Consider the following 12,191-nt stretch of genomic DNA (forward strand, 5'->3'; position numbering starts at 1 on the left):
AGAACTATTCTTATTTTGAATTATCTCGTTCTCTGTGGGATCGACATTCCAAACTCTAAAATTTAATATTACTAACACGACACGTGCACTTGGTTGAGCCCCCAGTGTGTGGTTACACCTGGAAGTAGTATCACTTATCAACGGTTTTAAATTCAATTGTTCTTAACACAATTACTATTGAGATTTTCCATCGCTCATTAAATAAACACGTCTGTTAAAGCCCCGTCAGTTGGCGGGTTCGAAGATAACCGATGAAATATGGCCGTCGATTAATATTTACTTATAATCGACGGTTGAATGCATTGGTAATAGTTAAGCCAGATGGAATAAATATTTATGTTGATAAACAATGGCTTGTCATGTTGTTATGACATTGCAAATAACCTAGATCATAAACCATCGCTAAACCGTCGGAAAATAGAACATTTTTTCAACTCAAATTTAGGTCGTCAGTTTTTACGCTTTTTCCTGTAGTAAGAGCTAGTTGTAGCTGACTTTCCCTCGGAACTGATGCTTCTTTCTTCATTTGGTTGAGCATTCATTCAATCTGCTCGTGGTCCGACCGAAGGAAACAACGCTCGGCTTCTCCATTTGTTGAATATCCCGATGTGGTGCATATATATATATATATAGATAGATGGATGGATGGATGTAGGTATATATATTTATATCAGCATTTAGTCTTTGACCACCAAACATTAATATTGCATTGCCGCTCAAGTTACGTCCACTGTCCAACCAGTTCCTGTCGAGAACAAATAATAATAATAATAAAAAAAAAAAAGTAGAAAAAAACAATAAAAAAAATCGATGAATAACCCTAATGTGATTGCCCAGCATGAAAGACAACCATGGGCTACATTATTCTAACAGGAAAAATCTTTCTAGCCTTGAAAACCAGAACTATTAACATCCGGAATACATATAATATTGGAGAACTAGTCTTATAAGTAAGAATGTATTTACTGTTCATTTCTACAAGGACGCGTCAAAAATAAATGGATTTATGATTCCATTTGTATAGACCACAAACTTTAACTCAGCATCTCATCTCCTTTGTTATTTTCTCATGCAACATGTGGAACCAGTTCTGTATGTTGAACAAGCATGACCAACCAAGTTTGAAAACCCATGTACTGATTACCAGTTCTTAATAGCAATGTTACACATAAACTATAAAGAAATTAATATTATTATATGAAAAATAATATATAAATGATCTTTACACTCAACTTATCAAATATTCAGCATGGTCTCCTAATGTACATTTCATAAAAATTTCTTTTTGGCCCACATACCTTTTTATTTATTGTTTTTTCTCTTCTATATTGTGGATATACATTAATTAATTGGTAAGGATGTTAAATTTTTAAGTTTGAATCTTACTGTTAAGTATGTAGCCCGACGATCTCGCCTTCGCTTGCTCCCGCGCACACGCGAAGCAAGACGCTTCGCCAGTTTTGCGAATCGGCGCCTTCCAGCTCCCGCTCCCCCGATGGGGAAATGTCGCGACCACTCTTGCCTCTCTTGTTCGCGAACCGCTCCCGCCAACTCCCGCTGATGTTTGGGAATCGTCGCGCCTAACTTCCTGTTCATGATCGTGATAAAATGCATCGAACATCTCCTTCAGTTTTTTAATGCACGACTTTTTTTGTGTTCTTCTTCGGGCTTCTTGGGGATAGAAGAAGAGAACTACAAGCAGTAGTTCCTTGCAGCAGAAGGAAGAAGAAAGAAAGAAGAGGAAGATCGTTTTCCTTTGGCTTCTTCTTGGTGGCTTGTGGCAGAAGAGAGATTGGATTTATTTCTCTTGTAAGTTTATCTTTTTCGATGTATCTCAGTGTAGAGAGAGCAATGAAGTGAGAGATTCTCTTGTAAGTCGAGACTATCGATTGGTGTATATTCCTCAAGTAGTAAAATCCTCTACAACTCCGTGGACGTAGACAATTTGTCGAATCACTTAAATCTGTGTGTTCCTCTGTGTTACTATTTTCTGGTTCAATTTTTTCACTTCGTTGTCGATCGTTCTTCTATTATATATATATATATATATATATCACAACACTTGCCCACATCAAAATTGGTGCTTAAACATTCAATAATTTCTCTAAAACAAAAACATATAACCTGATTTATGGACTGAGATTCTATAAATTTTTCTTATAGAAAATGACTAAGAAAATTAAAGTTTTCATTGTCATATTTTTTTTATTTGTTTTCGATGAGTTCTCAAGTCTCCATCAGTGATGGATCACATTGATGCAGGAAGAATATAAATCTCAATTCAAAACAAATGATGAAGACAATTTTCTTATACATATTTCTACCCCCCCAAAAAATAAAAAAATGTTTATAGTATAAAAATGTATGCCCATACTACAAAAAATGAAGAACAAATTAAAAACTTCTATAAGCACTTGCAGAGTTGATCACCGTGACCTCCACGAAGTGAGAGATTTTTACGTGCGGATTCTACAGATACAGACAACCACTGTGATACAGCGGATGTTTTTTTCCTCCTCTGTCAATCTCAGCCGTTGTTCGTAGGTGCGTAATCCGCACGTAAGAACTTGGTGCGTAATCCGCACGTAAAAACTTTTCCTACGGAGGGCAGCGAGTGGGACCATGTGTCCAGCAAGATGGACCTGAAGGTACTGCTGGGCCTTGTGGTAGGGACTGAAGAAACAAATTGGTTCCCACCTGAGACCCTAGCTTCTCTCCCAACGGTCTTATTGCCACTGATGATGAAAACTGCAATAAGAGGAGGAACAGGAAAAGCATTACAATGGCTTCCACCTTTCCCATTGCTTTCTTCTCTTCACTCATCGCTTCCCTTGCAAAGTCTCCTTTTCTTCTTCCCTTCTTTTTTTTCTTGTCTTCTTCTTCCCTTTGGTGATTGAGAATTTGAGGGAATGGCTTATATATATCTATATCTATATATATTATCTTCTATATATATATATATATTGGCAGAAGAAATAGATAGAAATCATGAATGTTGGATATGTATATTATCTATATATTGGCTGAATCAAATATGTATTATTTATCCTAAATTAAACTCTAATAAATCTATCATAACCCAAAATTTCCCTAAACGGTTGGAAAATCAAATATAAGCCAGCCATACACCAGAGGGTCTACAATTGTACAAAATAAGGAGTTATGTTCTGAAAATGGCATTTGGATACCAAGGGATTTTGCTTTAAATATTGGTCATTAGTGTATTAATTACTTAATTAAGAGGTCAAAGATAATAAGATTAATTAGTATGACCGGCTGAATTTATATAGGTGGATAACTACGTGACAAATAAAAATTAAGAATGCCACTTGTCAACAGATGAAGTAGCATGGAGAACTATATCTTGTATATTGTAGTCAAGGTAAAATGGTCTTTAATTGTTTTTTTTAATGAATTTTTATTTAGGGGGGAACTATTAATTATCAGTTAATTTTAGCCATGGCCTACAAGTGGAGCGCTATTTACGTATGGAGTACGCACGTAGCCGTGCGTATGTATTTCCTCTAATAACCTTCCAATAACTCAATTATTGGGGGGTTATTGAGAGGTTATTGGAGTATTAACTCTGATAAGCTCTCAGTAACCCCCCAATAACCTACCAATACATTCTGCGGTTCCGGACTCATATTTTTTGTTGTTATTCAGAAGTTTTGTCAGATTATTGAGGGTTTTAACCAAAATAACACATACATAACCCTCCAATACCTCCCGAATAATCTCTATACGCACGCAAAAAATGCGTACGTAATTATTTTATTGCAAATTTGTTGTTTTTGGTTGGAATATTGCGGTTCTAAGTACTAAATGGAAGGCAAAATTTTAAAATATGGTATTTAAAAACATTTAAAAGGGACGGCTCAATCCCACTAAAAATTATTAAAAATCGACTAAATCGATTCAACGGCACACAGCTAGGTTGTGATTTCGATTTTTCTGTTTTTGTGATAAAAAAAATTTCGATGTCATTCGAAATATTATATAGAAAATTGTATTCATTTATTGAATTTGAACAAAATATAAATTTACAAAAAAATATATAAGTAATAGATTGTATAGATTGTACGTTATTACAAAAAAAAAAAGAAAATTATTACTTTTATTCTACTTATGCATGTCAAGATTAAGATGGATTGATAACCCTACATTATGTTGTGAAAAATGACGACAATAAAGCTAAAAATGGAATGAGAAAATTGCACGTAGAAAAAAAATAGAGCGATACAGATTTACGTGATTCGGCGAATTTGTCTATATCTACGGAGCTGCAGAGGATTTTATTTCTTCGAAAAATTACACCGTTAAGTGTCTCGACGTTTACAAGAAAATTTCTATTTTATTCTCTCTCTTCCTCTCTCTCTCTCTCTCTCTCTCTCTCTCCCTCCCCACCCCTCTCTTTCTCTTAGCTCTTAAGAGGACTTGGCTGTCTGGCTTGGCTTCATACTTTATGACAAACCAAGAGATATTATTTATAAAAACCATGAGAGCGGTATGTGAGATGTAAATGAGCGATAAGTGAGATTCTTAATTATGAAGCTAATTAAATTGTAGTGGACCGGGTCTCCACATCACCCAACACATTAGAAGATAAAATCTACTCATTTGAAACCACTAAAATGATATTTAGGTTCATTTTAATTCTTTTCCTTTGTACTTGGATATGAATAAAACATTCTTCAGTTGAAACAAAAGGTCTAAGAAGTATAATCATTATAAAAAATGTTTAAAATATGCAAAATATTGAATAAGAATTACATATAATTATTTTTTAATGTAATTTAATTTAAATAAGATAAAGATATTTAAAATAGTTGCATATGTATTTGCATAATTTAAAAACCAATTTTAAAAGAGTAATGTTAAATTAAAATTTCTTATAATTTTACTTTGTTATCTTCTAGAGAGCAATCTTTTGATTTTCTTGATTAATCCTATTAAAATGTAATATTAATGCATCTTGATCCATGTTCCCTATTGGAAAATTCTTATTGGTGAAGAAATCTTATGCCTTAACTTAGCATATTTTTCAAACATACTCGCACGAGGAGATGTAAGAAACAACATATTTTTTTTCTTGAAAAAATTCTGGAAAGGTAAAAAATCATGGGCATTGCCCAATCAAAGAAGCAGAATTTTCATCAAGCATGATTATTTCTAAACTTTTTTATAACCTTATGAATTCTGGAGTAATATTTAATTATGCTTGTATTTTTAGTAGTAAAATTATTAACTTATCTTAGATGACTTTGGATTTATGATTATATTTAAATTATTCTCTATTAAGGCCTTGAGTTAATTAGTTGAAAGCTAAAAGTTTATTCAATTTACTTCAAATTTTACTTTGTCTAGTACTTCAAACTTAATGTAATATATAAATATCAACAAAGTCTTAGAAGAACAAATCAAAATAAATCGATAGATTTTTAAAAGAGATAGACATGTCACTACTTAAAAAAAACTTTAATCTAAAAAGAAATTCTTCCTAATGCAATCAATTTACTAGGTCATCTACACATATGTTGAATTGTAAAGATTAATTAGATTTTCTTAATTATTGATAAATTTTGAAAAATATAATATTTTTATTTACAAAGTAATAATTTCAACCTCAAAAATAAATAAATAAATAAATAACAAAAGCAAATCATAATCATATGGTGTCCTTTCCTTTATTAAATCAAGTTTAATCAAGTGGTTAGTTTTAATTTATTCCTTCTAATTAAATTAATTAAAGTTGTTGAATAATAAAAAAGGGTAATATAAATTAGTAATTAACTTATTAAAATTTAAATTATGATCATTGTGAAAATTACTAAATTCATATTATATCATTTGTATGAATCATACACTAGCTAACAACATTTAAGCTAATCACCTACCTTTCAAGTGACCTTAAATTAAGCATTTAAAGTTTACTCTATAATAGTGTTATTTTACAAAACTTAAGGCTAAATGATTTCTCAATAAGGCTCTATTTCCTGCATAGTAAAAATATAACTTATACATATATTAAGGGGCAATTCAAGGAAATGTGTTTTTCATCATGTTCTTAAGGAATTTTAAATGTTGTGCCCACACTTATTCCTTACTATGTTAAGTTAGATAGTTCTTGATGACCTTCATTATACTAATTAGAAGTGTATTAATAACTTACAACATTTACATAATTTGTTGTTATTACTTGTTCATCTAATTCATGAAACTTTTTTTCAAAGGTGAATGTATTATCTTAAAATGAATATGCAAAAACATCTACCAAGTTAATTTTTTTTTTGTTATATGCATAAATAACTTTAAAAGATTTTTTCTAAGTTTTTTTCTTAAAATAGTGTTATTATATGGAAACTCAAATGTAGGTGGATACAATTATAAAGTGCCCATAATCTTATTTAACAAATATTTTTTAAACGATTTTTTAAAAGTATAATATATATATATATATATATCCTAATGTACATTTTAAGAGACTTATATATATATATATCAATCTTCACTAAAATCATTTTTAATGGTAGCTCATGTCCTCTAAAAAAATTTGAGAAAATTTTGGTATATGTGGGACGCATAATTAGTTTTGAAACATGATATGAAGAGTGTCATTTTGAGGAATCCATCGATAACTTCAAAAAATATTATCTTGCTCATAAGTTAGATGGACATGTGAGTGGGTGAATGATGTGAGAAAGCTAAAGCGATGAGAGAAATTTATAGGAGAAAAACCCCTTAAATCGGTCCAGCCATTAAACCCAACAGGCAATCTGCTCTCCGCCCCACGAAAGCGATCAGTTGTCTGTTTAACTTAGAGAATGCGAAACGATCAGCTGTTTGTTTTAACTTAGAGAATGCGAAATGAATATATCCATGAAAGGGTTGGAATCACTCCAACTTCAGACAAGATTAGAAAGAATTGCCTTAAATGGTCTGGTCACAATAAATGCCAACCATTTGATAACCCAAATAGGAGACTAAATGTTGTGGATTTGACTGATGTTAAAAAAGGTAGAGGCGTATCTGAAAGGTCTTGGACTTGTTGGATTAAAAATTATCTTACTATATTACAACTAAATGAAAATATGACACTTGATAGGATACTATGGAGAACAGGGATTTATGTAGCCGACCCCACTTATAGTAAGATAAAAACTTGTTGTTAGTGTTGTTGGTTTACTTCAATTTGATTGCTAGGACACTGTTTTTTTAAATTTTTCCTCTTGGATATTTCATTTTCAAATGGGCCGTAGCAGACTCTTCTACTTTTTCCCCCTTACAGGACAGAACACTTTATTTTTTTACCTGAGAAAATTGTCAGGAAAACCCATTTGATTAAACCTGAGTAACTTCCAAGTTGATTTAGTACAATAGCTAATGTAATAGCATTAACCCCAATATGTAGTTGAGCACATGATTTTGGACTATGTTGACTAAGCTTTGCAGGACATAAAATATATATCAAAATTACGTACATCCATTCATTTAAAAAATAAGCTATGTGATGCCAAGAATAAAACTCATGATTTTATACCATTTAGATGCACAATATGTTCCCTTCGCATTTGAATTTTGCATCAATTTTCATCCTAATTTAAATTTCAATGTTTTTGGAGATGAATAAGTTGAACTCATGACCATCGGCATAATAAATATAGCTCGGTGTTTCACCCAACAAAGCAATTAAATATATAATCTTAAGACTATATTTATTGAAACACATTTGGATTGGCTATAGAATACAAATTTTACAACAAGCTCAATCAATTTTAGTTTTACATGACTATTTAAGACTAATTTGCAAAATCCAACAGCAATATAGAGGAAGCTTGCAATACTGGGTGTGTAAATTAATTGAAAGTCGTAAGGTTTGAAGTAGAGGCATTACCTGAAGTCAAGTACAGCCTTTGGCCATCAGAGATTAGCTCTGTATCTAATATTTTGCCTCCATCTTCAGATAGAATGCATATCCCTAAGCAGTTGAAATGCTGCTCGGCACATCTGATGAGCTCCTCCATTGTCTGAGGAATCCAAATCACTATTCCTTCCTTTCTTCTATCCCTAGAGTCCCAAGGATGGAAAGGGAAGACTGTGCATTTTTGGCGTTGTGTTTTGTCTGTGAAGCAAACAAAGAATTACCTCATTTAATAGTTGAATGTCTTCCATAGTGAAAAAAAAAAGGTGAAAATTTATCAACATGGCAGATTGGCTATTATTTTCACACAACATGACAAATAAAATTTAATAAATTTCACTTGATAGTTTATTGTTAATAAAAAAAAAAAAAAGGATATCAACCTTGAAGCTTTTCTAGGAAGGGTTGACATATTTGCTTGAACACCAAGATAATTCGTGATATTTAGCAAGATACTATTTTGTCATGCACAAATAAAACTTAATAAATCATCAGCAACAACAACAAGAAAACCATTATCCCACTAAGTGGGGTCGGCTACATGAATCTTTTTTCTCCATTGCGTCCTGTTTTGTGTCATATTTTCATTTAATTCTAATAAATTAAGATCATTTTTTATATAATATGCCCAAGTCATCCTAGATCTACCTCTGCCTTTTTTAACATATTTAACATAAGTCAAATTTACATAAGTCAAATTTAAAACATCTACGCTTCTAAGGCATTTAATGTGACCAAACCATCTACGACGACTCTCTAATTTTGTCTGTTACTGGAGCTACACCAAACCTATCACGGATATATTCATTTCGCATTTTTTCTCTAAGTGTAAATCTCCTCATCCACCTAATCATTCTCATTTCGGCAACGCTTAACTTAGTTTTATGCTTCTCTTTTAAAGACCAACATTCAGAGCCATAGAACATTGCAGGTTTGACCACCATCTTATAAAATTTTCCTTTGAGTCTAAGCGGTACTTTTTTATCACAAAATAGGCCCAAATAATTCCTCCACTTCAACCAGCCAACTTGAACTCTACTAATAACATCCCCATCAATTGAAAATTAACCTTCATGAATTATGGATCAATCGGCGTCTTATATGCAACATCTTTGATAGGTGTGCTCATGAAATTAATCTCCAAGAAATGTTTCTTGCATGCAACCTTTTTGATTCGTGTACTCATGAATGCCACATCACCAATCCATGTGGGAGAATTCATTGTAATTAATTTCATAGCAAAACTTTTGCTCTTTATTGTGTAGTTAGACTTACTATTTTTGTAATCTTCTTAAGATTATAAAAACATGGGTCAAAAGATGGAATAAAAGTCGAGCAAATTCCTACTCTAATTTATTTGTCATGGTATTAGAACAAAAGCACTAAAATAGTCATTGTATTTCCTTCATTTGTCCTTCATATAGATCTCGTGAGGATCCACAAGGTGTTGCTCAATGATTACTATTATTCTATTTCAATGAAAATATTAAGAGGGATTAGGTTATTTGTCTCAATAAAAAATTCTATGAGGGATTTTTGAAAATTCCATGAAGATTCACTAACCTCTCTTCAAACCACTCACATGGGGATTTTATTCTTCATTCTTCAGCCACAACTTCGTACTGTTCAACCATAACTTCACTCACAGATGATTTATTCTCTGCTTAACTCTATAGGTCAAAGCCATCCTCATACTTCCTGGAGCTCAAAGCAATCCGCATGTACACCTAATACATGAACTCATGCATATCTGATGCCCATGTATAAACTCGACTTAGGAGCGCAGTTCATGTAACTCCGGTCTTAGTCCATCCTCAACTCTTTAATTAAACCAAGTTGGACTTATTGTGATGCCTATTGATCTATTTTCTCATGATTTTAAGAAATTAAATATACTTGGAAATTTCAGCTTTGAGTCATTTTCATGGGGAAAACTTATGGGGCATTTTGATGGAAGAAATACCACTATATCAAAATAACCAAAATTAGCTCAACAATAAAATAAAGATGTAAGAATTATAACATAGATTTAAGAATATATTTATCAGGTGACATTGCTCAGCTAATTTCTCAACCTGAGCCCACATAAGATGACAAAAAATATGTGGTAATTTCTAATATTATATATATATGTATATATATAATCAAAATAATGCAACCTCATGTTTGCAATTAGAATATAAGATTATAAATTACATTCAAAAAGTCCTTTCAATTCATTATTAATTTTTATACATCGCTTTTAGTTTTTCATATGTTTATATTTTATTTATTTTTTTTATAAATCACTTTTAATTGTTCAAGAGGTACATGAAAAAAAGAGATCAATTCTTGTTGTAGCTTCATCTTAAATTTAAGACAGTTCATTCCAACATGATAAATCACAAACCCAACGTGCATTAAAAACATGTGAGAAACAACAACTTACAACACATTATATTCAATATCAAGCACAGGCGAATATTGTTGCATATATAGCTCATGAGAAAAATAAAGGAAAACACATACAATCGATATACTATTACACTTGCAAGGTTAAGCAAATTGATCAAATTATGTAAGATATTTTACAACTACTGTAGGAAATCAGAACATGTGATTAAAGAATTTCAGAAGCATGCATATAATCAACCACATAATTCTACACAATCAACTATTAGTGATCAAGATGTCCATTTGGTAGCCAGAAACAAATCAAAGGTTACTCCTAAAATGATGCAGCAGATGAGAATTAAAGCTCTACAGGGCTACAAGGTATAGATTCCCTAATCTCTCCGTCTGGATTTTTGGAATATGGTGCTTCTAATCACATGATTGTTACTTCACATATCTTTCATAATATCCAACCATATCATAGATCATCATTTATTCAGACTAATAATGGCAATCAATTACCTAGAGTTATCGGAGATTTTACTTATACATTGAAAGAAGTCACCATATCTCATATTGTGCCAATTATTCTCATCTCAATAAAAAGATTGACCGGTAATAATCAAAATGTTCAATTTTCTAGTGATGGTTGCACCATGCAAGAATAGGAGTACTAATGAAGGGGCCTAAAATTGAACTTAGCATCCGTCCATTTCAACACATCGTTTCATAATCTTTCATAATATCCAATCATATCATAGATCATCATCTATTCAAATTACTAATGATAATCAATTACTTATCAGAGTTATTGGAGATATTACTTATACATTGAAAGAAGTCACCATAAGTCATATTGTGCCAATTATTATCATCTCAAAAGAAAAATTGATTGGCAATAATCAAAATGTTTTATTTTCTAGTGATGGTTGCACCATGAAAAAATAGGAGTACTAATTAAGGGGCCTAAATATGAACTTAACATCCATCCATTTCAAAATGTTATTTCAGAAACTTCTACTTCGACAAATCAAAATAATGATATCTGGCATAAGGGACTAGATCATCAAAACTCTTAGTAATTCATGTGACTTAGGTTGGGAATTTTGTTCATGTTTTTTTGTCAAGAGAGCCGTCGATATCTAGATTTTCCCTTCTAGGGTTGTATCTAATGGCAAGTGATGCTCCGGCTATATCTCGTCTGAGGTAGTGATTATCCTCAACCTCCCCACTCGTTCAGAAGCTTCCTTCTGTTGTCGCCGCCAAGATATTGCTGCAGCAAAACTTAAAACAATAAATTTACTATTTTCCTATAGCTATCCACCACCTCTCCTCCCTTCACAATCTATTGTCCCTTGTCGTCAAACCTTCTTCTCGCTGTCATCAACCCAAGGAGAGCCCGCTTGTTGTCTTTCTGTAATTCTCGCCCTCCCTAATTCTGCTATCATTGTTCCAGCCCTCCACTTCCTTTCAACTTTTTCCTCGCTCCCGCAACCCCATGAACCCCTCACTGTGCTGCCTACCATAGTTCAGCCATCCCCACACCTTCCTCCAGCCTTTCCAGTCATCTTGTATCACTGTCGCAGCCCCACAACTCCGTTGCCTTGCTGCGCTACAACTGTCCAACCATCCTACATCGCCTCCATAGCCCACCGCTTTCCCCTTTTGCTGCCGCCACACCATCCCACTCTCCAAAAATCCATTTCTACCTCTTAGGAGGTTTAAATCTTCATCGATCACCGCTACCATCCCCATCCCCATACCCCCATACCCACCCACCCCCCCCACCCCCCCTCCCCCTGATCAAGCTCTAACTTGAGTTTGTGTAGTCAATTGTTGCAATTTCAGTTTTCTATGAGTCAGTTGTAATTTTCTATTTCAATTCAACAATAATATT

General features: G+C 32.7%; 1 protein-coding gene across 1 annotated transcript in view; it reads right to left on the bottom strand.

Moving 5' to 3' along the window:
- Positions 1 to 7,733: 7,733 nt before the first annotated feature.
- The window catches only part of LOC110038856 (potassium channel KOR1-like), a 41,227-nt gene continuing 36,769 nt past the window's right edge, over positions 7,734 to 12,191 (bottom strand). The window contains exon 13 of the mRNA XM_020743774.1: positions 7,734 to 8,122. Coding sequence (XP_020599433.1) covers positions 7,857 to 8,122 — 266 coding nt within the window. The 3' untranslated portion in view covers positions 7,734 to 7,856. The remainder of the gene's footprint in view (positions 8,123 to 12,191) is intronic.

Source organism: Phalaenopsis equestris, unplaced genomic scaffold (assembly GCF_001263595.1).
Source record: "Phalaenopsis equestris unplaced genomic scaffold, ASM126359v1 Scaffold234178, whole genome shotgun sequence".
NCBI classification, from domain to species: Eukaryota; Viridiplantae; Streptophyta; class Magnoliopsida; order Asparagales; family Orchidaceae; genus Phalaenopsis; species Phalaenopsis equestris.